We start from the raw sequence: 22,629 nt of genomic DNA, 5'->3' as shown, positions 1-22,629 counted from the left end.
TCTGGCCCAGGCTTCCCTCCTGGCGGCCAGAAAACAAACAAGGTGGGAACCAGTGTTTATTTGGTCCTCTGCTAATGTGTTGGGCAGGCAGAGGAAGATACAGAAAAGAGAGCTTTTCAGACATCTCCCTGCAGCCCGGGTGGGATGGTGAAAGTTCCAGGAAACTCGCCCTCAGTGCCCAGCCCCGCCCACCGAGCAGTGTGCCGCAGAGGGCAGGGGCCTGCCAGGGCTTTGCGCCTCCCTGTCCTTGCTCCTGGTTAGCAGTCGCGCCCAGAGCTGGAGAGACCTGGGTTCAAGTCCAGCTCTTCTCCCTACAAGCTGCATGACTGCCCCTCTTAAAGCTCCAGTCTCTTGGGGCGCCTGAGTGGCTCAGTCGGTTGAGCGTCCGACTTCGGCTCAGGTCATGATCTCGCGGTTTGTGAGTTCAAGCCCCTCATTGGGCTCCGTGCTGACAGCTCAGAGCCTGGAGCCTGCTTCGGATTCTGTGTCTCTGTTTCTCTCTGCCCCTCCCCCACTCACACTCTGTCTCTGTCTCTCTCACAAAATAAACATTAAAAAAAAAAAATTAAAAGCAAAAACAAAAACCTCCAGTCTCTCCATCTGAGAAACGGGGGGAACGAATTATACCTTCATCCGCGTGGTACCTTTCTAGGTGTTGGGGATGCAGGAGTGAACAAGGACAGATGTGTTCCCTGCCTCCTGGTGCTCACGGCCCAGGAATGAACTAATCCCACGAACAGATGGTCAGGGAGGGCTTCCCAGAGGAAGGGACAGTTGAGCCGGGGACACAGATGGGTAGGGGATAGGCAGGCCAACAGGGGAGGGGAGGGACCGGCACTCGGCCCTGGGAAGCAGAGTTTTTGCACCGTGGGAAGTTAGCTGTAGTCTTGGAAACTCAGTTTGCTGTTCTTCAAAATGGGAGTCATAAGGATGGCCCTAGGAGAGACGGAGTAATGCTGGCTCACACTGGGTTTGCACCTGTTTGCTGAGCACCTGCAGGGCCCGAAGCATGCATTTAATGGTTATGTTTTAGTGCTTACTGTGTGCCAGGCACTGACCACGGGAATGCATGCTCTCTGCCTGGATGTCCCCATTTGACAGATGAGAAAACCGAGGCCATGAAATGTCAGCTTGCCCAGTGCCACACAGTTGCGGAGTGTGGAGCCTGGATTTGAACCCTGCTCTGCGGGGCTCTGAAGCTGGTGGGGTTGGTTGGGAGTAAGCCCCAGGCTCCGGGTCTGGGGTCCCAGGATGACTCTGAGGCCCTTCCTCCTCTCTCCACCTAATGCCCGGGGTAGCTGGACCTGAGGCCCGTTTACGTTTCCAGGTCCCTAAAAGAGGCTCCTGTTGTAGCTGTTGCCTGGGGCTGCCAGCCAACCACATCTGGGAGTGGTCACCCCGCACCCCTGTCATTACAACGGTGGCTTTGAAGCAGCTGGCAGCCGAGCTGTTTGCCCACGTGGGAGGGGGCTTCCTGGAGCCCCCACCCCTGGCCAGGCTCCGCCTGACTCCCCTCCCGTTCCCTTACAGGCCGAGCAGCACAGACGGGTCCCCGGTCAGCATGGCGGATCCCAGCGGAGGCCCCCACGCAGGGCCCGGGGAGGTGGCTGAGACCCCCGGGGACGAGAGCGGGACCCCCGGGGCTGAGGCCTTCCCGCTCTCTTCTCTGGCCAACCTGTTTGAAGGGGAGGATGGCTCCCCCTCCCCCTCCCCGGCTGACACCAGCCGCCCCGCTGGGCCAGGTGATGGGCGACCAAATCTGCGCATGAAGTTCCAGGGTGCCTTCCGCAAGGGGGTGCCCAACCCCATTGACCTGCTGGAGTCCACCCTGTATGAGTCCTCGGTGGTGCCTGGACCCAAGAAGGCACCCATGGACTCGCTCTTTGACTATGGCACCTATCGTCATCACCCCAGCGACAACAGGCGGTGGAGGAAGAAGGTCATCGAGTGAGTATTGCTGGCTACCTGGCCAATGGTCTCCTCTGTGTTGAATCCGTCCGCCCGTCCATCCATCCACCTACCTGTTCGCCCACCTGTCCACTTTTCCATACACTTGTCTGTTCACCTGTCTGTCCATCCATCCGTCATCTCCTCGGTCATTCATCCAGCTACCTGTCTGTCCACCTGCTCGTCCACTTGTCCACCCGTCCATCATCCACTCATCAGATATCTCCCTCCCCATCTGTCATCTATCTATCCGGCTGTCCCCCCGTGAAAACCCCTAAGAACCCCTCTCAGGCTTCTGTGTGTGTCTGGAGGACAGTCTTGAAGTCTGGAGATGGCCTGTTGCCTGGTCCTTGTCTGTCCTCCTTGCTGATCACAGACTCATTTATGCCCTTGGATGAAGCCCTTGCTCGGTCAGGAGCTGTCTCCTTTCTTTGTTCACTGAGTCACCGATTCGTTTAGTGGATGTTTCTCAAGCACCCACCACGTGCCTGGCAGGGGGGTCGGCCCCGTGGCTCCAGGGGTGAGCCAGACCAGGTACCGCTCCTACAGAGTTCAGACACTGAGTAGCCTCCACTGCTACCTTCATTGTGGAAGGTGAGGCAGGCGATAAGCAAGCAAATGGGCACGTGAACACACAGTTCGAGCTGGGGGAGGTGCTGAGGCAGAGAGGGGAGCTGATACGGGCAAGGTATTCCAGGAGGGCTTCTTGGAGGAGGCAACGTTTAAGCTCAAAGCTAAGGGATGAGAAGGGGCAGCCACACGGGGTGAGGGTGGTGTTCCAGTGGACGGAAGTGCATGTACCAGGGCCCGAGGCTGAAGAGGCTGGGTGTGCCCAAAGACCGAGATCTCACGGCCGTCCACACGCTGCTGGACAATCGGTTCCACCTGTGCTCAGAGGACAGCAAAGCGCCCCGGTGTCCCCATCTCTTCCAGGTCCGGCTGGAAGCTTGGTGGGCCCCGTGCCTCCCTTTCCCTTCCCAACCCCCTCCTTCGGGCCTCACCCCGCCCCTACCCCAGACAGTCAGGGCTAGTGGCTTTGGAGGGGCCTTGCAGGAACTGGGGGTGTGGCTGAAGTCTCCGGAGACCCAAGCACCACCTAGTGTGGTGTGGGTGTGAGGGTGTCCTTCCCGTTTCGTTTTTTGGTTCCAAGTTCACAGGTCGGGAGCGGATGAAACGGGGGCTTCCCAGGTGCTCTCAGGATTATAGCGGTCTGTGCCCTCATCCTCAGGGGGGGCAGCCCTGCCCTGGCACCCTGCCGCTGGAGCCCTGCCTCAAGGTGGGGGGTGGTCTGGGGCCCAGGCAGAGGAAGGAAGGAGAGCAGCTGTCCCCGTCGCCTGGCCTGCCAGCGGCTCTCCCTGCCCCTCAGCCCCTCTTGCTGCCCCACAGCCTGACCTCAGTCTCCCCTCCTGCCCGCCCGCCTCTGTCACTGCTCCCCCTCGGCTCCCCTCCTCTCTCCTCGGCTCCCTACACTGTCTCCGTTTCTGTCTTCCTCCGTTCATTTAACAGATTCTTAGTGTGCCCCGTATGCACCAGGCACTGGGTGGGTGGAGACGTGGCTGAGAGCATTCTTGCCCTTCGTGGAGCCCCCTGGGCTCACGCTGCTCCCAGTTCTTTGTCTGTTAAAACCTAGCACACAGTAGGTGCCCAGTTAGTGTTTGTCGAATGACCAAAGGACTATCCATTTTTTCCCTTACTCTGTCTCTCTGCTTCCCCACTCCCAGCCCCCTGTGGGTCGCGTCCTGTCTCTACCTGCCCCTGCAGCTCAGTGTTTCAAACACACATGCAGGCTGCGGACACACAGTGGGCGCTAAATAACAAAGCAATGTCCGCTAACGTGTATTGAGTGTTCACTGTGTGGTGGGCCTTGAACCAGGCACCTGTGTGCTCATTTTTCTCAAAAGTCTGTTGAATGAATAAATTAATGAGCGAGTGGTTGAATAAATGAATGAGTTGCTTTATCTTTTAGTCTGGTGTTCCTCCTTTATTTTCTCACTATCTGTGTCTCTTTCGGTCTCTGGCTTGGTACGTACTCACTAACTGACGAATGGAAGAGTGGATGAATGGATGGGTGGGTGGGTGGATGGATGGGTAGGCTTGTTTCTTTTGTCTGTTTCCACCTAACACACGGTAGGCACTAGGCACCAGTGCCTACTAGGCACGGTAGGCACCAGACTTTGTTGGGATAAAACATTCTTTTGTTTCTCCAGCCATCCCTCCCCTCGGTCTGGTTCCACCCTAGGGCTCTAGCTGCCCCCTTCCACCCCCCACCACCCCTGGGCCCCTCAGGCCAGAGACAGCGGGGTGGGCGGGGGATGAGCCCTCCCATCATCCTGCCTTCCCCCACCTCCAGGAAGCAGCCGCAGAGCCCCAAAGCTCCTGCACCCCAGCCGCCCCCCATCCTTAAAGTCTTCAACCGGCCTATCCTCTTTGACATCGTGTCCCGGGGCTCTACTACTGACCTGGATGGGCTGCTTCCCTTCTTGCTGACCCACAAGAAGCGCCTGACTGACGAGGAGTTCCGGGGTGAGCCACCCGGGTGGGGGTAATGGGCGGGCCACCGGGGGTTGGGGAGGCCTGGCATTGGGGGCCACCTTTCCTCTTAGCGTCTTCCCCTGGGTCAATGGGCTGCACTGGCCAGGAAGAGCACTGGATAGGGAATCTGACCCTTGTGTCCTTCACCGTATTACTCACATATTCCTACCTCTCGTAAGGTAGCTTTGGCTACCCTCGTTCATTCTTTCAGCCTTCAATTATGGAAAGGTCAGTGTCGGAGGTAAGCAGAGTCCACTCACCTGGGTTCGAATCCCACCTCCACCGCTTACAGATATATGGCTTCTCTGAGCCGCAATGTCCTCGTCCGTAAACTAGGGAATACTAGCATAGTCCTGGCAGAGCGAATATTCCTGCTTCTGCTCCTGGGCTCTGCCCTACCCCCACCCAGCTTTTGGACTCCCCTCCCTAGGCTGAGGCCACAGTCACCACTGCCCTGGACTTCTAACAGCCCAGAGGGCTCACCCTTCAGCCTCGTCACCTCGGGGCCTCAGCTCCCTCTGCCACCCCAGGCCTCCCCTGCAAATTGGCAAAGTTTGCCTGTGAGCCCCTGGGCCCGCGTCAGCCACCTGCTACGTGCCAGGTACCAGGTTGAGGAGCCGTAATTCACTGGCCAAGCGACCCCACAAATCAGCGTAAAATGTTAAGAACGGTGGCACCTGCCACAAGGGAGGTCCGGTCTCGAGAAGGCTGGCGGCAGTCTGCGGCTCGGGGCTGACGAAGCTTCGGGGAGGTGAAGGGCCCCATTTTTTGAGGCTTCGAGTACTTCAGGTAAATGAAGTGCTCAAACGGGGTGACCTGGCCAGCGGTACATTTTTCACGTATGCCTTTATCGGCCAGATTCTTTGAACACCAGAATGATACTGTGCAGTATCGTCATGGCGGTCAGAGGAGAATGACTGGATTTATAAAAAATATTCCTTCGTGGTGCCCAGCCAGACCATGTGGCTCATTTGTGGCACGAGCTTAGGGTTGCCGCAGCTTGGGGTGGCAGGTCCGACCTGCCCCCGGAGGGTGTCAGTGACTACGTGAATAATCTCATTTGGAGGTAACCCCACATTTAAGCCCCGACCAAACGGCCCTTCCAAGCCCCTCCCCAAGTTCATTAGGCACAAGAGGGAAACCTCGGGGTAGAGCAAACCCGAGTCATCAGCGAGACAGTGCAGCTCCAGGCTGGGCTAGCAAGGCTCCAGCTTCTCCTGAGTTCAGGACCGAGTCAGGGGCTTTTCGCCCGGGCGAGGGACCCCCAGGAAAGCGTATCTGTGTGCATGAGCAGGGGTGGGGGGGTCCCCTGAATCTGCAGAGAATAGTGCATGTGTAGAGGGGCATTAATCAGGAGGTCCTTGACGCAGATTAAGCCATCTGTAGGGCTGCTCGTTTGCTCTGGCCCCTTCTAAGGCCCTGGAGCTAATTCTGATTTCATAATTGCATGTTTCTTTTCATAAACAGTACCCCCAAATTCTGTAAGTCTGAGCCCCGCAAAGCCTGGATCCGCCGCCGCATGATTTTCTAGTCAGAGGCTCATGAGCTGATCTGATTCTCAGGGGAGTCTGTGGCCACCACCCCTCAAAGTTTGACAACCCTCCAATGTGACATATTTACTAAGTCCCCCTTCCCCTGGTGGCTCCCAGGGCAGAGCCACTTCGCCACCTGGTGGTGGAGTCCTGGAACTGCGTGTCCCTTGGCGTTTCTGGGAAGCTCTTGCTGTGGGCATCTCATCCCAGGACCCAGGCTGGCAGCCCCCCAACCCCGCTATAGCCTGGGTCTGGGGGTGCAGAAACCCAAATCCAAGGTATGATTCCATGCTCTGCACAAGCCCCTTTCGGTGATCTGTGGTTTGGAATTACATGCGGTGATCAGCTCATCCGATGCTGTGCTGGGCACGGGGTGAACAGTGGTGAATGAAGCGGACACAACACTGTCCAGGTTGCTCACAGTTTCCTGGGTGAGATCAACATTGATCAAGCAATCACAGGAATAAAAACAGTTGTAGTCTGTAATGTGTGCCAACGAGCGGCTATGTTGGAGGATCTGACCTAGTCAGGAAAATCTGGGAGAGCTTCCCGGAAGAGGTGATAGGCTGAATCTGAATGAGTTGCAGTTAACCAGATAAAAAGAGAAAGAAAGACCATGGAGGGGATGAAGGGACAGCCTGTGCAAAGGCCCTGTGGCTCACTGTGGTCAACGCTGTACTCTGAGGTGACCACTCCAGCTGCTGTGTGGATTGAAGGAAAGCTTGAGAGCCTGGTGGAAGCCAGGCAGGGGTCTTGGGCCAGGGGGGTGGCAGTGGACACAGGGAGTGGGAGAGGGATTGAATAGGAAATGCTGGCGGTGGCTGTAGGAGGCAAGGACAAGGGTGTCACAAAGGTTTTTGGCTGGATGGGGACACCATCCTCTGCAGAGGGGACACATGCAGGCTGGGGGGTGGGTTTGGGGAGGGAAAGATGCTGAGGTCAGCATTCAGGCCCCCCCTCCCCCGCACTTACACAGATGGAGAACTGGAGTCTGCTTTTCATTCATGAAAACAGCTCCCTGGTGACTCTGGGCACCAGGGGTTCAGCAGGAAGCAGCTGGGGACGAGGCTTGTCCAGGAGACCTCAGTCCTGAGGGCACTGGGACCGAATTCAGGTCTCTGAGTCCTGCACGTTCTCCCCACTGACTCCTGACATCTAGAGAGAAATTCCCAAAGCACCTCCCTCGGAGTTGGAGTAACAGGTACAACAGCCCCATGTCTTGAGGACTTTGATCTGCCTGGTGCCGGGCTCATCAGCAAACATGCATTAGCTCTTCGATTTCCTCCGTGGCCTCAGTTTAGCTGGAAAGGGAAGAGAAGCAGACGAAAGGTCACGCGGAAACTGGGAGGGAAGCCGGGATTTGAACCCCAAGGTGCTTGGCTCCAGAGCAGGCAGCTCAGCTCACCCATTCCTGATCCCGTCCCTGCTGCGACCATTCCTGAGTCCCCAGCAGGATTATGCCCCGTGCCGGGTTCCCAGGGGGAGTTCTCTTTCCATCGACTCGTTCTTTCAAGGTGTAAGTCAAGTTGTGTAATCACAGAAGTTAACACAAGGGAAAGGAAATTGCAAAGGGACATTAGCGAGTGTCCGTGGGCAGTGTGGGGACCCGTTGGGGACCACATGGAGACCGGCTTCGTGAGAGAGGTTTGACAATGAGATGAAACCTTGCTCAAGGCAGGCAGGCCTTCAGTGTTACCGGTGCTGGGTCAAAACCCTCTCCCGCCCCTCCTGGGTAATTTCATATCCACTCTGGGGGGCAGTCTGCACGTCGGGGACTGCTGCACCCCTTCTGCTCCCTTCTAGGGACACTGGTGTAAATGCTTCCCGGGAAGAGGATCCTGTGTTCCAATAGGTGGCAAACGTTGCCTGTTGCGTCTGGCTTTTAGAGCTTCCCAGTCCCCATTGGCATATCAAAGGCTCTGACAAGTCCTGTAATAAATAAATATGGTTGGCTTTGTTTAACCCAGCCTTCCTCACCACTTATTTGATTTTTAAAATTCCCTCCCAGTTATGCTTTGGAAAATCCCAATCTCTGTAGGCCGCAGCTTCCCTCATTTGGAAAAACTGCCCCTCTGAGTTTACTGGACCCCTCGGGACCACGGGCACAGATAGGGAGAGGCTCAGAGGGGAGGTGCGGCAGGGCCAGGACCTCTGGCTCCCTGCCCGGTGCCCTGTCCCCTGCAGCCCAGGAGCTCCGTACCACAGACTGATGGCCCTTCCTCCTGTACGTCTCTCCCCCCAGAGCCATCCACAGGGAAGACCTGTCTGCCCAAGGCCCTGCTGAATCTGAGCAGTGGCCGTAATGACACCATCCCTGTGCTCCTGGACATCGCCGAGCGGACAGGCAACATGCGGGAGTTCATCAACTCGCCTTTCCGGGACATCTACTACCGAGGTGGGGCCCCGGGTGGGGCAGGGGTGACACAGGGTGACGGTGGGGCACCGTCCTTGCTTGTCTGATTCCCACTGCACCCCAAGAGCTCCCATCTGTGCCCCAAGTGCCGGCATTGCGTCCAGGAACCGGCCACTGAATGAACAAAGGAACGATAACTACCCCTTCCAGTCTCGATATTCTGAGTTTCAGAATCCCAGATTCTGAATCCAAGACTCTGAGATGCAGGGAGCTTAGTGATCCGTGAACTTGGAGTTTGGGATCCCTAGATTCTACGGTTCCGGACACCCTAAGGCTCGATGATAATAGTTGTACAGGCCCACACTGCTAAGAGGCAAAGGTGTCAGGGTCTAAACTTTGAGGTTCTGTGACTCAGACTTGACCTTTCAGATTTCTGGATATGAAGATTCAAAGTCTGTGAACTTTCTATCCGAGTCCCAAACTCTGTGAGACCACAGTGTCTTTGCTTCCTCCTGGATTAAGGCCTCCTGTGAGTCTGACCAAAGTCCCCACACTTGGGATCCTACATGTGGGATCTCCTTTGAGTCTAAAATTCTGCATGCACAGTGCAGCACGTCACGGCTTCGTGCGTCAGAGATCCCACATCCGGGCAGTGTCTGGAGGTCCGTTTGCCGCCCTTGGGTGGAGACGGTCAAGGCCTGGGCCTGCAGCCCCTCGCCTGATTTCCACATTCTGCACCCCACCGCGCTGCAGCCTGGTCCGGTCTCTGCCTGCGGTGACAGTCCCTACCCCCCTCCCCAGGCCAGACTGCCCTGCACATCGCCATCGAGCGCCGCTGCAAACACTACGTGGAGCTCCTGGTGGCCCAAGGAGCTGACGTCCATGCCCAGGCCCGGGGGCGCTTCTTCCAGCCCAAGGACGAGGGAGGCTATTTCTACTTTGGTGAGGAGGGGGCTGGGGTGCCTGGTGGTGTCCACAGCCCTGACCCCTCCCCAGACACTTAGAGCCCCTGCTGGCCGAGGGCTCTGGCCCCATGTCGGTGTTGGTCGCCTCACCTCCCTGAGCCTCAGCTTCCCCGTCTGTGCAGTGGGGACCATGAAAGCCTCTGGGGCTGGGACAGGTTGTCAGTATGTCCTTGAGACCCACCAGTGGCCCGATCGCAGGGCCCAAACCCCATCACCACCACGTCCCGGCTGAACCAAGGAAAGAGTCTCAATTTCACCCTGCTTATATATATTTTTAAATTTATTTATTTGTGGGGTGCCTGGGTGGCTCAGTCGGTTAAGCGCCGACTTCAGCTCAGGTCATGATCTCACAGTCCATGAGTTCAAGCCCCGCGTCGGGCTCTGTGCTGATAGCTCAGAGCCTGGAGCCTGCTTCCGATTCTGTGTCTCCCTCTCTCTCTGACCCTCCCTCGTTCATGCTCTGTCTCTCTCTGTCTCAAAAATAAATAAACATTAAAAAAATATTAAAAAAAATTTTTTATTTATTTGTTTTGAGAGAGAGAGTGAGCACGAGCAGGGTAGGGACAGACAGGAGGAGGAGAGAGAGAGAGAGAGAGAAAGAATCCCAAGCAGGCTCTGCACGGTCATTGCAGAGCCCGAGCGGGGCTCAAACCCACGAACCCCGTGAGATCACAACCTGAGCTGAAATCAAGAGTCAGATGCTTAACTGGCTGAGCCACCCAGGCGCCCCTGAATTTCACCCCTGCTTAAAGGCACATGTTATTTGAAGTTCAGGGACAAGGTCCCTCAGAGAATCCCTCGCAGCATCCAAATCGCAAGCCCACAGCCCGTCTCCCGCAGAAATGTGCAACCGCCTCGGCGTGACGTGGACACGGACTGTTGGCACTGTGTCCCGTGTCCCCGGGGCGCGCGTGTTCCCCGAGCACCCACAGGCGGAGCCCTGCCCCGGGGCCCCCCTCACTGACCTCTCCCTGCCTCCTCCCGGGCCTGCAGGCGAGCTGCCCCTGTCGCTGGCCGCCTGCACCAACCAGCCCCACATCGTCAACTACCTGACAGAGAACCCGCACAAGAAGGCGGACATGCGGCGGCAGGACTCCCGCGGCAACACGGTGCTGCACGCGCTGGTGGCCATCGCCGACAACACCCGTGAGAACACCAAGTTCGTCACCAAGATGTACGACCTGTTGCTGCTCAAGTGTGCTCGCCTCTTCCCCGACAGCAACCTGGAGGCCGTGCTCAACAACGATGGGCTCTCGCCCCTCATGATGGCCGCCAAGACCGGCAAGATTGGGGTGAGTGGGGGGTGGGGGGGTGGGGCATAGCAGCCCCTCCCCCGCTCCTCTACACACACACACACACACACACACACACACACACACACACACACTGGAGGGGGCTGCGCTGACATTCATTATTATTAATATGCACACCCACTTGCTATCATGCCAACCCCATTGTGCAGATGTCCCGGCTCAAGAACCTGCTGTGGCTCCCTATTGTCCAGCCAAACTGCTCGACTTCATCCCAGAGCCTCAGTCCTCATCCCGTGCCACTGGGAGCATCACGCCCCACTCCCGCCAGCCAGGACAAGGCACTCCGTAGAAATCTAAGCCGCAGGGCCCCACCCCTGTGAACTCCCCTATAATCCGCTGTCAGGGTCCTAGCTCAGCCCCCAACCCCAGGGCCCTCCACAGGTTCTTTCCCCCTCTGGCCTCACAGCACAGGGCCCAGAGGGGATTTCTCATCCTGGGCACGACTGACATTTGAGACTAGATTGTTCTGGGGTGTGCGCACTGTCTTGTGCAGTGAAGGATGTTTAGCCGCATTCCTGACCTCGAACCCCAGATACCAGTGGCACTCCCCACCGCTGGGACAACCCTCGAAGTCTCCACGCATTGCCAAATCGTCCCCTGGGGGGGGCACCACTGCCCTGATTGAGAACCAAAACCCGGGGCGCTCTGGAGTCTGGAGCACCTGGGTCCAAAGCCTGGCTCGGCCACTTCCTAGCGTGTGACTGCAGGCATCTCCCCTCCCCTTTCTGTGCTCAGTGTCCTCGTCTGTAAAATGGGGATGAAAATAGTGCCCATTGGGATCACATGACAACTAGATAAGGTGATCCATTTAAAGCTTTTTAATAAAGAGCCTGGCGTGGGTGGTAAGTGCTCAGTAAATGGCAGAGATTATGATTGTCCTATTAAAATCATAGCAAAAGTTATTAAAATTCCAATTTATAAAAGAGTCTTGAGGTGGTGGAAAAGGCCTGAGTTTAAGGTTTTTTGTGTGTGTGTGTGTGTGTTTTTAAGTTTATTTATTTTGAGAGGGAGAGCATGAGCAGGGAGGGGCAGAGAGAGAGAGAATCCCAAGCAAGCCCCTCACTGTCAGCTCAGAGCCTGATGCAGGGCTCGATCTCATGAACCATGAGATCATGATCTGAGCCAAGACCAAGGGTTGGACACTTAACCCACTGAGCCACCCAGATGCCCCATTATTATTATTATTTTTTAAGATTTTCTGTTTAAAAGGCCTAAGTTTAAATTCTGGCTTTGCCCTATTAATCTGTGTGGCCTTGGGTAATTTCCACCCCCTCTCTGTTCCTCAATATCCTGTGTGTAGGCTACATACAGTAGCAGTGGCATCAGGAGGGACTGGATATAACAATTATTTCTAGATTTAACATGTTAATAAAGCTGGTTAATTGTTGTTTTAATTACATAAAAAAGATATTCGTTACAATTCAGATTTTCAAAAACATTTTTTAAAGTTTATTTATGTATGTATGTATTTATTTATTTAGAGAGCACAAGCAGGGGAGGGGCGGCGGGGGGCGGCGGGGGTAGTGGGGAGAGAATCCCAAGCAGGCTCTGCGCTGTCAGCACAGAGCCCAATGTGAGGCTCAGACCCACGATCGACCGTGGGATCATGACCTGAGCCGAAATCAAGAGTCGGACGCTTAACCGACTGAGCCACCCAGGCGTCCCTACAATTCAGATTTTTATGGCTGGCCTGGTTCGGTCTGGCTTCAGCTGACTGATTGTGTGGCTTCAGGGAACACCCTTCTTTGCTCTGAGCCTCTGTTTGCTCATCTGAAAACTAAGATGGTAAGAGTAAGAACAAGATGATGTGAGCACAGGGTCCGGCGCCCAGGACATGCTAAGTAAATATTTCCTCCCCACTACGTGCTGCTCTCTGGGGAGGCACCATGTGATGGGCTGTGCAGGGCCCCCGGGGTCCCTCTGATGCGAGAAGCTGAGCATTGGTGTCCCTCCCTGGGGCCCCCTGACCCTCCCGCCCCCACCCCGTGCAGGTCTTTCAGCACATCATTCGCCGGGAGGTGACAGACGAGGATACGAGGCACCTGTCCCGCAAGTTCAAGGACTGGGCCTACGGGCCGGTGTATTCCTCACTGTATGACCTCTCCTCCCTGGACACATGTGGGGAAGAGGCCTCTGTGCTGGAGATCCTGGTGTATAACAGCAAGATCGAGGTGAGCACCAAGGCAGGGGACAGAGCCTAGGGAAGGAAGGGTGTGGCTGGGATCAGGGAAGGGACCCCGGGGCTGGGAGGGGCTCTGTAACTTACACGCTGTGTGGCTCCAGAGAAGTGACCCAACCTCTCTGAGTCCCAGCTTCCTCTTTTGTAAAATGGGGATAAGGATAGTTCACATCCCTTGGAGTTGTTGGGAGAACCAAATGAGTTCATTTGAAACAGTCTGGCACAGAATACACATTATATGTCAGCTATTATCATCAGTAGTCATTAGATGAAGTTATGAAAGCTCTTTTTTTCACTTAGCAGTATTTTGTGAACATTGTTTTGCACCATTAAATATTCTTCTGCAATATCATTGCTGCGAGTAAATGTACCACATTTTAATGAACCATTCTTCTATTCTTGGTCATCCGGGTTTGTTTCTGCCTTTAACTCTCAGGAATAACACTGCAATAGCACCTCTGTGGTTATGCTGTTGCCCAGATCCATGGTTATGAAGAAAGTCAAGTCACTGAAGGGACGGGACACTGATCAAATGCTGGGGACTAGGTGCGGACAGTCTCCCTTTCCTCCCCGGCTCTGTGAGCTGGGACACATGCCTTCCCTTGCTGGAGCTCGCTTCCCTCATCTTTGGAAGTAGTGACTAACTTGACTTAGTGACTAGCTTGATTTCGAATAGGGGTGGTGGGAGGTTTAGCATCTCTGGTACAAGCTTTGATCGATTGGCAGTGTCTGCCTGGGAAACAACAGTATAGAGAACTATTGTGCAGGGCTCAATTATTGATGTCTTCCTAGGGTTCAGCATCGGGGTGAGTCAATTGTCTGTCATCCTGGGGCTAAATTTCCCATTCCTGCTTCCTGACTCAGAACTTCTGAGGTTGAAGCCCGAGGATTTATATTTTTGATGAGCTACATAGGTGATTTTGCTACCAGCAAAATCCATAGGTTGGAGTTTGGGGATCATGAGAATAGCTTTCCGGCTCTGGGTTCTCTGAGCCTAGAATAGGCTACAGAGGTAAGTTGGGGCAGAATTGGGCGGAGCCTCGAATACTGAGCCCGTAGTCTGGTGTTGATTCTGAATCCCCATCCAGTTCCCCATGAATCCTCGAGTGTCGCTCAAGAGCGGGTCAGGAGGAGGCAGAGGGTGGGGGAAGGCGTGCCAGAGTCAGCCAGCTTAGATCCCACGTGCCGGGAAGGGTGGCCCCTGATCACCCTGTCTCCCACAGAACCGCCACGAGATGCTGGCCGTGGAGCCCATCAATGAACTGCTGAGGGACAAGTGGCGCAAGTTCGGGGCTGTCTCCTTCTACATCAACGTGGTCTCCTATCTGTGCGCCATGGTCATCTTCACCCTCACCGCCTACTACCAGCCACTGGAGGGCACTGTGAGTGGCTGCGAGCCGGGCAGGAGATGGGGCACAGCTGGGGCCTCCCCCCACCCCCGGGCGGGGTCCCCTGTGGGAGGGACAGGAGAGAGCTGAGGAACAGGATGGGGGGTGCCCCCCTCCCCCGCACTCAGGGGGAAGAGAGTGAGGGAGGAGGGTCCACAGGATCCAGGTGTGTGGGGGGCGTTGGGGCGCGTCTGGATCAAGGGCCAGATGTTGGAGGGGCTGGGTGAGGACCCGTGCGCCACCTGCCCCCTCAGCCTCCGTACCCTTACCGCACCACCGTGGACTACCTGAGGCTGGCGGGCGAGATCATCACGCTCTTGACCGGCATCCTGTTCTTCTTTACCAACGTGAGTGCTTGGCCCCCGACCCCATCCACCCTGCCCTCCCTCCTCCCTTCCTCCTTCCTCCTTTTATGTCCCCCCTTCCACTCCCTTTTTCTGCCTTCTCTTCTAAGCCTGTACCCTCCTTCTCTGCTTTTTCCTCCTCCCCCAAAAGAAAAGAACCCATCACCTGGTCTCTGCTTCCCTCTCTCCTCTCCCCTCCCCCCTGCACTCCTGCCATCTCTACCCCGCTCTCACATGCCTCCTCCCCTCTTCCAGATCAAAGACTTGTTCATGAAGAAATGCCCGGGAGTGAATTCTCTCTTCATCGATGGCTCCTTCCAGCTACTCTAGTGAGTAGAGGTCCCCAGGCTGGCAGCTTCTGGGTGAGGAAGGCACGGTTGGGGCAGGGACAGCATCCAGATTGCTGGGGAGGTGACTCTATTAGGAGCGGGTTCACCCAGCCCAGACAGCTGTAGCCCAACATCAGGACAAGGCCAATGTCAAGCAATAGAGTCTTCTGCTTAAAGCAAGACATGATTGCTAGAGGGTTCTCACCATATACACCTCTATAGAAATAATGCAATGTCTTATGCTGGTGATTGATTGCTAATGTCTGCCAGGAGTGGCATGTGAAGCATCCTCAGGCATGTTTGTGTTTGGTGGGTAAGAGCGCTGTGCTTGATTAATGATGTCTGCCTGGGGCACAGGATGAGTTGCTGTATGTGTACTACATCTCTTCCCTTTTTCTTAGACAACAATGAAATTCACTTAGCCACAAAATCTCCACTGGGCATCACTTTGGGATCCTGGAGGGCCTTGGGGCCATCGCACACATCAGTTGCCAACTAATTGAGCATTCTGACCAACAGGAATGCTGGGGAACCCAGTGCATCCACTTTGTTTCTCTTCTGGGGGTCTAGAAGGCATCGGGATGTCCTGGTACCCTGGAGGGCTTGGGGGCACGTCTCCACCTCCAGGGCCTCATCATCCCCTATCCCCTCTCCCCTCTGGCCCCTGCTGCCCTCCAGCTTCATCTACTCTGTGCTAGTGATTGTCTCAGCGGCCCTCTACCTGGCGGGAATTGAAGCCTACCTGGCTGTCATGGTCTTTGCCTTGGTCCTGGGCTGGATGAACGCCCTTTACTTTACCCGCGGGCTGAAGCTGACGGGAACCTATAGCATCATGATCCAGAAGGTATGGGCCCGGGGAACCCTCTAGACTGTGTGCGTCTTATGCATGTAGACGGTGCCCTCAGCCCTAAGGACATGGGGCATTGTGGGGGCAGCAGGCAGGGTCTGGACATTGCTGGAGAGGGGGAAGGGATAGGGTGGAGGTGGGAAGATCTGGGATGGAAAAGACCGGAAAGCGAGAAACCACGTGTCTCATCTGTGTCTCCATATTCCCACCGGGGTCCTTAGATCCTCTTCAAAGACCTTTTCCGCTTCCTGCTGGTCTACTTGCTCTTCATGATTGGCTATGCTTCAGGTGAGCTCTGGTAGCCAGGTGGGCCCGGGGCCCGGGGTGGGGCAAGGACCCCACGGGGTGGGGTGGCCGTGGTACGCGGAGGACGGTAACCAGCATGTGCTGAGTTCTTCCTGTGCGCCAGGCACTGGGCTGAGTCCTGTCCCATCCCTGCCTCATCAGTACCCCTGATGGGTCGGGGGCGTGAGTGCCTTTACTACCCCTTCTACAGATAAGAAAACTGAGGTTTAGGAAGGTTAAATAACTCGTCCCAAGTTCAAAAGCTAGGAAATGGTAAAATTGGTGGATTCGCTATTATTGCAAAAGGAGCCACCCAAACCTTAGGGGCTTAAAACAACCAATCGTCTACTATTGCTCACACGTCTTGGGGTCAGCTGGGTGGTCATGCCGACCCGGGCCAGGTCTGGCCCATCTCCATGGGCTCCCGTGTCTGCAGTCAGCTGTGGGTTGGCTGCTGGCCGGCCCGTCTAGAGAGGATGGCCACGGGGACGGTGATCTTGCTCTCTTCGTGGTCACCCATCCTCCAGCCGTCTTGGGCGTGTTCACATGGTGGTCTGAGGGTTCCAAGAACGCAAGTAGAAGTGTTCACTGTCGCTGCCTGGCACACCGTCACTTCTGCTTTTGGCCAACGCAAGTGACAGCCCGGTTGTGATTCAGAGGGCGGGAGATAGACTCTGTCTCTTGAAGAAAAGACCCGCAAAACCACATCGAAGGGACATGGGGACAGGGAAGGATGCATTTAAAAAAAAAATTTTTTTTTAACATTTATTTATTTATTTATTTTTTAAAAATTTTTTTAACGTTTACTTATTTTTGAGACAGAGAGAGACAGAGCATGAACGGGGGAGGGGCAGAGAGAGAGGGAGACACAGAATCCGAAGCAGGCTCCAGGCTCTGAGCCATCAGCCCAGAGCCCGACGCGGGGCTCGAACTCACGGACCGCGAGATCGTGACCTGGCTAAAGTCGGACGCTTAACCGACTGAGCCACCCAGGCGCCCCAACATTTATTTATTTTTGAGAGACAGAGAGAGACAGAGCATGAGCGGGAGAGGGGCAGAGAGAGGGGGAAACAGAATCCAAAGCAGGCTCCAGGCTCTGAGCTGTCAGCACAGAGCCTGATGCGGGGCTCAAACCCACAAACTGTGAGATCATGACCTGAGCCGAAGTCGGATGCTCAACCGACTGAGCCACCCAGGCGCCCCGGGAAGGATGCATTTTCATACTTAATCCGACAGTTCAGGTCAATTCTGGCTGTCTCCAATATGCCTGCTCCGGGATGTCATGATACCAGGGGACCTCAGTGGCACAGGCCATAAGGGAAGGCCCAGAGATGGGGAAACTGACTGAGCCATTGGGCTGGTCCCCAAGGGGTGGGTGAGCTGCCATCCAACGCCCAGCATCCAAAAGGGAGCAGCTGACTCAAACTTCACCAGGCCACATTCACACCTGAGGAGGTTCGTCTGGGGACAAACACTGAAACAGGAATCTGATGATGGTGAGATTTTAACCCAGATGAGGCCAAGGTTCTGTGTGGATTATGCTGGAGAAGAACTGTAGCCTTAGCTGGGGAGATAGGGACAGGATACAGCTGCCCCCTCCCAGGGGTAGGACTGGGAAGAAACTAGACAGAGCGTCAAGGGTTCTGCAGTGTTTTGGGATTCGGGTCAAGAGGCCAGCCTCACTGCAGTCCTCATTATAGAAACTGAGGCAGAGGCTTAGAGGCTAAAGTAGCAACTTCGTGGTCAGCTTGGTTCCAGGGCTTCTCCTGATAGGGGACACTGGATCCCTCACCTGAAGCTGACCTAACACAAACATGCCACTATTCTGTTTTGTGCCCATGGCAGACATTGCTAATGGATCGTAGAGTGATTTTTTTCCGATAGGTCCAGATAAGGTCTCAGAATCCTTCTCCACACGGGTCAGCAGCCACTCCGCGACTCAACAGCCGCGGCATGTGTATTGAAACCCGCTCGCCGCAATCCCAGATGGAGGCGCTATGAGATATGCCCCGCTGACTGAAGGGGCTCGGCCTCCTCGTGCCCCCTGCCCTGGACGGCGTAGGGTTAATCGTTGCTGCTAAACTGTGTTGAGAAGGACTCTGAAGCCTCGTCTGGGCTCAGTGGGAAGGGATGTGCACCATGATCGGTTTGAGGTGTCTGGGGAGGGCAAGGGCCTTGGCAAGCATGGCTCCTGGGACAGTCAGAGCTGGTACCTGGTTTTGGCTGCCACCTGTCCTCTCTGAGCTGATGTGGGCTGGGAAATAGGAGCACGACAGAGAGCCTGCCCCCTGGGAATGCTGGCCTTCCAGGCTCCCAAGACCTCTGAGAGCAATAGGCTGGATTGGGGTTTCTCAGCCTTGGCCCCGCTGACACTTGGGGCCAGATAATTCTCTGTGGGGAGCATCCCGTGCATGGTGGAGTGGTTAACAGCATCCCCGGCCTCTCCCCACGAGGTACCAGTAGCACTGCCTGCCTCTCTGGTTGTGACAGCCACACACTGCCAGATGTCCCCTAGGGGAAAAGCGGCTCCTGGTTGAGAACCGCTGGACTAGATCCTGGGAACCTCTTCCTCGTTAGCAAGACTTTGTGGAAAGAGCAGAGGCTGTGGACCCTCGGCTTGGTTTATAGGCTGGGTAACCCTGGGCCGGTGCGCTCCCCTCACCGAGCCTCAGTTTTCCCTGCTGTCAAATGGGAATGACGCTCTGCACCTCTCAGCACGTGTCGTCACTCAGGGAATGTCACCCCGTCCCTCCCACAGCCCTGGTGTCCCTCCTGAACCCGTGCGCCAACATGAAGGTGTGCGGCGAGGACCCCACCAACTGCACGGTGCCCACGTACCCGTCCTGCCGCGACAGCGAGACCTTCAGCACCTTCCTCCTGGACCTCTTCAAGCTGACCATCGGCATGGGTGACCTGGAGATGCTGAGCAGCACCAAGTACCCCGTGGTCTTCATCATCCTGCTTGTCACTTACATCATCCTCACCTTCGTGCTACTTCTCAACATGCTCATCGCCCTCATGGGGGAGACGGTGGGCCAGGTGTCCAAGGAGAGCAAGCACATCTGGAAGCTGCAGGTGACGCCCCGGGGGGTCTCCCACCCCCACCCCCACCCCCACCCCGCCAGCCACCGCCCCCTTCCAGAACGGAGAGACTGGCCCACTGCACCCCCTTCAGCCTTCTGCTCGGGGCCAACTGCTCGTCTCATTCTGCCTCCGCTACCCTGTCTGTAAAATGGATGTTGTAGGCCACGGCCTACTTCCCAGAGGTACCTAATGCATTTCCAGAGGCTTCTTGCCTGACCGCCAGCAGCGGTCTCAGATTCACCTTGTGGTCCGGCTTACGGGACACATCGGCTCCCCCGGGACCCTGAGCGAGCTCTGTTGGCACAGGATGCTCAGAGAGCGTGGGCATTTCCGCAGGGGCCCCGTGCGAAGCCCGGGGGCAGCTTCTGGGCCCCCCTCCCCCCAACAGCCCAAGAGATGAGGCTGGCGTGGATGTGGGCCACCCCAGCGCAGGGAGGCATCAGTATCTGTATCGGGGGGGCTTTTACCAGCCCCAGGCTTCTCTTGCTCTTTATGCACACCACTTACTTCCCCAGGCCTCAGTTTCCCCACTGGGTGTAACTCATAAAATGCAGACTGGCAGCCTGTAGACTGGGTTTGACCAGCAAAGATTTATTTACTTATTTTCTGCATTGCCATATTTAAAAAAAAGTGAACGCAAAAATTTACAGTTAAGAGATAGCATGTAAAAATCCAGACTTCTGGCCTTTCTTGAAAGTTGGAAGCCTGGCAAGGTGTGCGAGGATGGGTGACAGCAGCTGTCTCCTTTACGTGGGGCGGATGCTCCCTGGTTTGCCCCACCCTAGTGTTCCCCACCTGCCCTAGTGTTCCCCACAGTGAGTGGTGACCTTGTGAGTGCGTCACAGGGCTCGGATCCTACTTCACTCATTTGTGCTCCTGCCGGGGCCCCTGTGGGTAGTGGAATGGATAACCCCGCCCACCCTGGCACCTTGAGGGCAGTAGGCGGTGGGGAGGGGAGTGGGGAGCGGGTGCTCACCAATGGCCTGCCCGCCCCTTCCTCCCTGCAGTGGGCCACCACCATTCTGGACATCGAGCGTTCCTTCCCCGTGTTCCTGAGGAAGGCCTTCCGCTCTGGCGAGATGGTGACCGTGGGCAAGAGCTCAGATGGCACCCCAGACCGCAGGTGGTGCTTCAGGTGAGGCAGGGCAGAACCATCCTGCGCAGATGGAGCCTCCTTATGCTTTCTACCCATTGCAACTTCCCAAGCCACTGAGTCCCCGATGGGCCCGAGTGGAGTTCGGTGCTATTGGGTGATGTTGGGCCAGTCGGTTTACTTCCCAGCCTCCGTTTCTTTATCCCTGAAATGGGGAGGATGATAGCATCCCCCCCACCCAGGCCAGCTGTGCGGATCAGATGCCTTAGCACGTGAGGGAAGCCCAGCTAGCACCCCGTGCCCATTGGGCTGTCCACATAGCTCCTCTGTCCCTCGCTGGGGGGACAGCAGGGACCTGCAGGCATTATCTTCTACTGACAAAACAACAGGTGCACTTCAGTGCTTCGGCAGGAAGGGGAAACTGAGGAATGAGCCTCCTGGACTTGGGCCATTACCCGGGATGCACGGGGAGAGCCACCTTCTCAGGGGAACCCCTGGGTGACTCTTTTCTTTTAAGGTGACTCTTTGTAAAGCCATTGCCGGCATAGAGTACAACCATCATGTTTGGGGTCAGGCAAAGCCAGTGTCCTCCTCTGTGAAGTGGGGACGATGACAGCACCCACCTCACGGGCCAGCCAGCCGGTCCTGTTCTGTTTGGCTCCAGAGCTCAAATCCGGACTCCAATTTGTCAGCTTTGTGACCTTGCGGGAACAGCGTTCAGAAACCTCAGTTCGCTGTTAAGCGAGGGATGGATCTTCCTTGCTGGGTCCTAGCACGCAGAAATTGCCCGAAATATGGAGGTCGAATGAAAACGACAAAAAGTCACTTTAAAAGGGGAGAAGCGTATTGAGCCAGTTTGGGCCCAAGAGGCTGCCTCCTGCCTTTGCCGGGGAGAGAGTGTCAGGAAGGAGGGTGTCCACTGCAGATGAAGGGATAAGCAAAACGGGGTGCACCCAGAGGAAGTTCAGGACGCTCTGGACCTTGAAGACATGATGCCACGTGAAAACAACCAGACACAGAAGGGCACACAGTGTACGATTCCATTTACGTGAAATGTGCAGAATAGGGAAATCTACAGAGACAGAAAGCAGAACACGGGGTACGGGGGTTACGGGGGCCGGCGGGGCACGTAGTGGGAGTTACTGCTTCCCGGGTACAGAATTTCTGTGTGGGGTGATGGGAATATTGGAACTAGAGAGCGGTGATGGTAACGCAAGCCTGGGAATATAGTTAGTCCACTGAAGTGTATACTGAAAAAGGGATCAAAAGGCAAACGTTATGTTATGTGTATTTTACCAGAAGTTTTAGGAAAAGGAGGAGGATGTGCTGGGGGGGCTGGAGCAGGGCGGCTGCCTGGGGGCGGGGAAGGGGTGCCGTCTCGGCGGGGGCTCCCCCCCCCGAACCCTTTGTCTGCTGTGGCCCCGGCAGGGTGGACGAGGTGAACTGGTCTCACTGGAACCAGAACTTGGGCATCATCAATGAGGACCCGGGCAAGAGCGAGAACTACCAGTACTATGGTTTCTCGCACACCGTGGGCCGGCTCCGGAGGGGTGAGTGCAAGCGGGTGGGGAGACTCGGGGGTGCAGAGCGGGGGGCCCTGGTCATCCTCATCCCCGATTTGCTCTGAGCTGTCCTCTCCTCTTTCTGGGACTCGCCGCTCGCATCTATAGAATGGGAGGGCATGATGGGCTGGCTGTTGCCTTCGCTGCTTGTGCATCCCTGGGATCCCCTTCCTCTACGCCGAGTGCATGAGACGCCGCACACAGGACATGGGCCCTCAGGCATTCTGCCTTGAGCTTGAATTCTGGCCCTTCCGTTTACTGCTGTGTGTTCCCGGGCGGCGCCTTGACCTCTCTGAGCCCCAGTTTCCCTGTCTATAACGATGGGGAGAAGCATACCTGCCCCTTCAGAGCACTACGGAGCGCCCGGTACACAGCAGGTGCTCGGTGTGTACCGTACGTTCTCTGTCTACCCTCATCCTTCCCTCCGTCGTGCTCACCACAGATCGGTGGTCCTCGGTGGTGCCGCGCGTGGTGGAGCTGAACAAGAACTCAAACCCAGACGACGTGGTGGTGCCTCTGGACAACATGGGGACCCCCAGCTGCGACGGCCACCAGCAGAGTTACCCCCCCAAGTGGAGGACAGATGCCGCTCCCCTCTAGGGGCTGTGGGCGGGGCAGGGTCTCTGGCCTGCCGTCCAGCCCCGTCCCCCCACCCACCTGTTTCTACTCCACCCGCATTTCAGTGGTGCCTCCCAGGGCATCCCCCACGTGCTCCCTTGACCCCCAGAGGCGAGGGCCGGGCGGAGATGAAGGGGAGGCCCCAGGACCCTCTGGTCCCCAGGCTGCCGCCCCCCCAGCTCTGCCTCCCCACCTGGGCCACCAGGCTCCTGGCTGCCTGTCTTACTCCCATGGAGTCACATAAGCCAATGCCAGGGC

At 56.3% G+C, this 22,629-nt stretch overlaps 1 protein-coding gene across 5 annotated transcripts; it reads left to right on the top strand.

Moving 5' to 3' along the window:
- The first annotated feature begins 1,561 nt into the window (after positions 1-1,561).
- TRPV4 (transient receptor potential cation channel subfamily V member 4) lies at positions 1,562-22,353 on the top strand. 5 transcript variants are annotated; one of them, XM_047088348.1, is made up of 16 exons: positions 1,562-1,635; positions 1,738-1,947; positions 4,298-4,470; positions 8,254-8,406; positions 9,166-9,306; positions 10,323-10,621; positions 12,634-12,813; positions 14,045-14,203; positions 14,464-14,556; positions 14,809-14,882; positions 15,561-15,726; positions 15,951-16,017; positions 18,773-19,089; positions 20,106-20,233; positions 21,620-21,741; positions 22,196-22,353. In XM_047088348.1, the coding sequence occupies exons 1-16, from the start codon at positions 1,562-1,564 to the stop codon at positions 22,351-22,353; spliced, it is 2,514 nt and encodes an 837-aa protein (XP_046944304.1). The 5 variants fall into 5 exon arrangements, with proteins under 5 accessions (XP_046944304.1, XP_046944303.1, XP_046944305.1 ...); XM_047088347.1 differs by having other exon boundaries at positions 1,562-1,947; XM_047088349.1 differs by lacking the exon at positions 9,166-9,306 and having other exon boundaries at positions 1,562-1,947.
- The last annotated feature ends 276 nt before the right edge of the window (positions 22,354-22,629 follow it).

The sequence above is a fragment of the Lynx rufus genome, unplaced genomic scaffold (genome assembly GCF_022079265.1).
Source record: "Lynx rufus isolate CCGP_SWC_20201006 ecotype Redwood Valley unplaced genomic scaffold, mLynRuf1.p SCAF_24, whole genome shotgun sequence".
In the NCBI taxonomy this organism is placed as follows: domain Eukaryota; kingdom Metazoa; phylum Chordata; class Mammalia; order Carnivora; family Felidae; genus Lynx; species Lynx rufus.
Note: the sequence above shows the minus strand (reverse complement) of the source record. Positions and strands in the feature narration are given on the sequence as shown.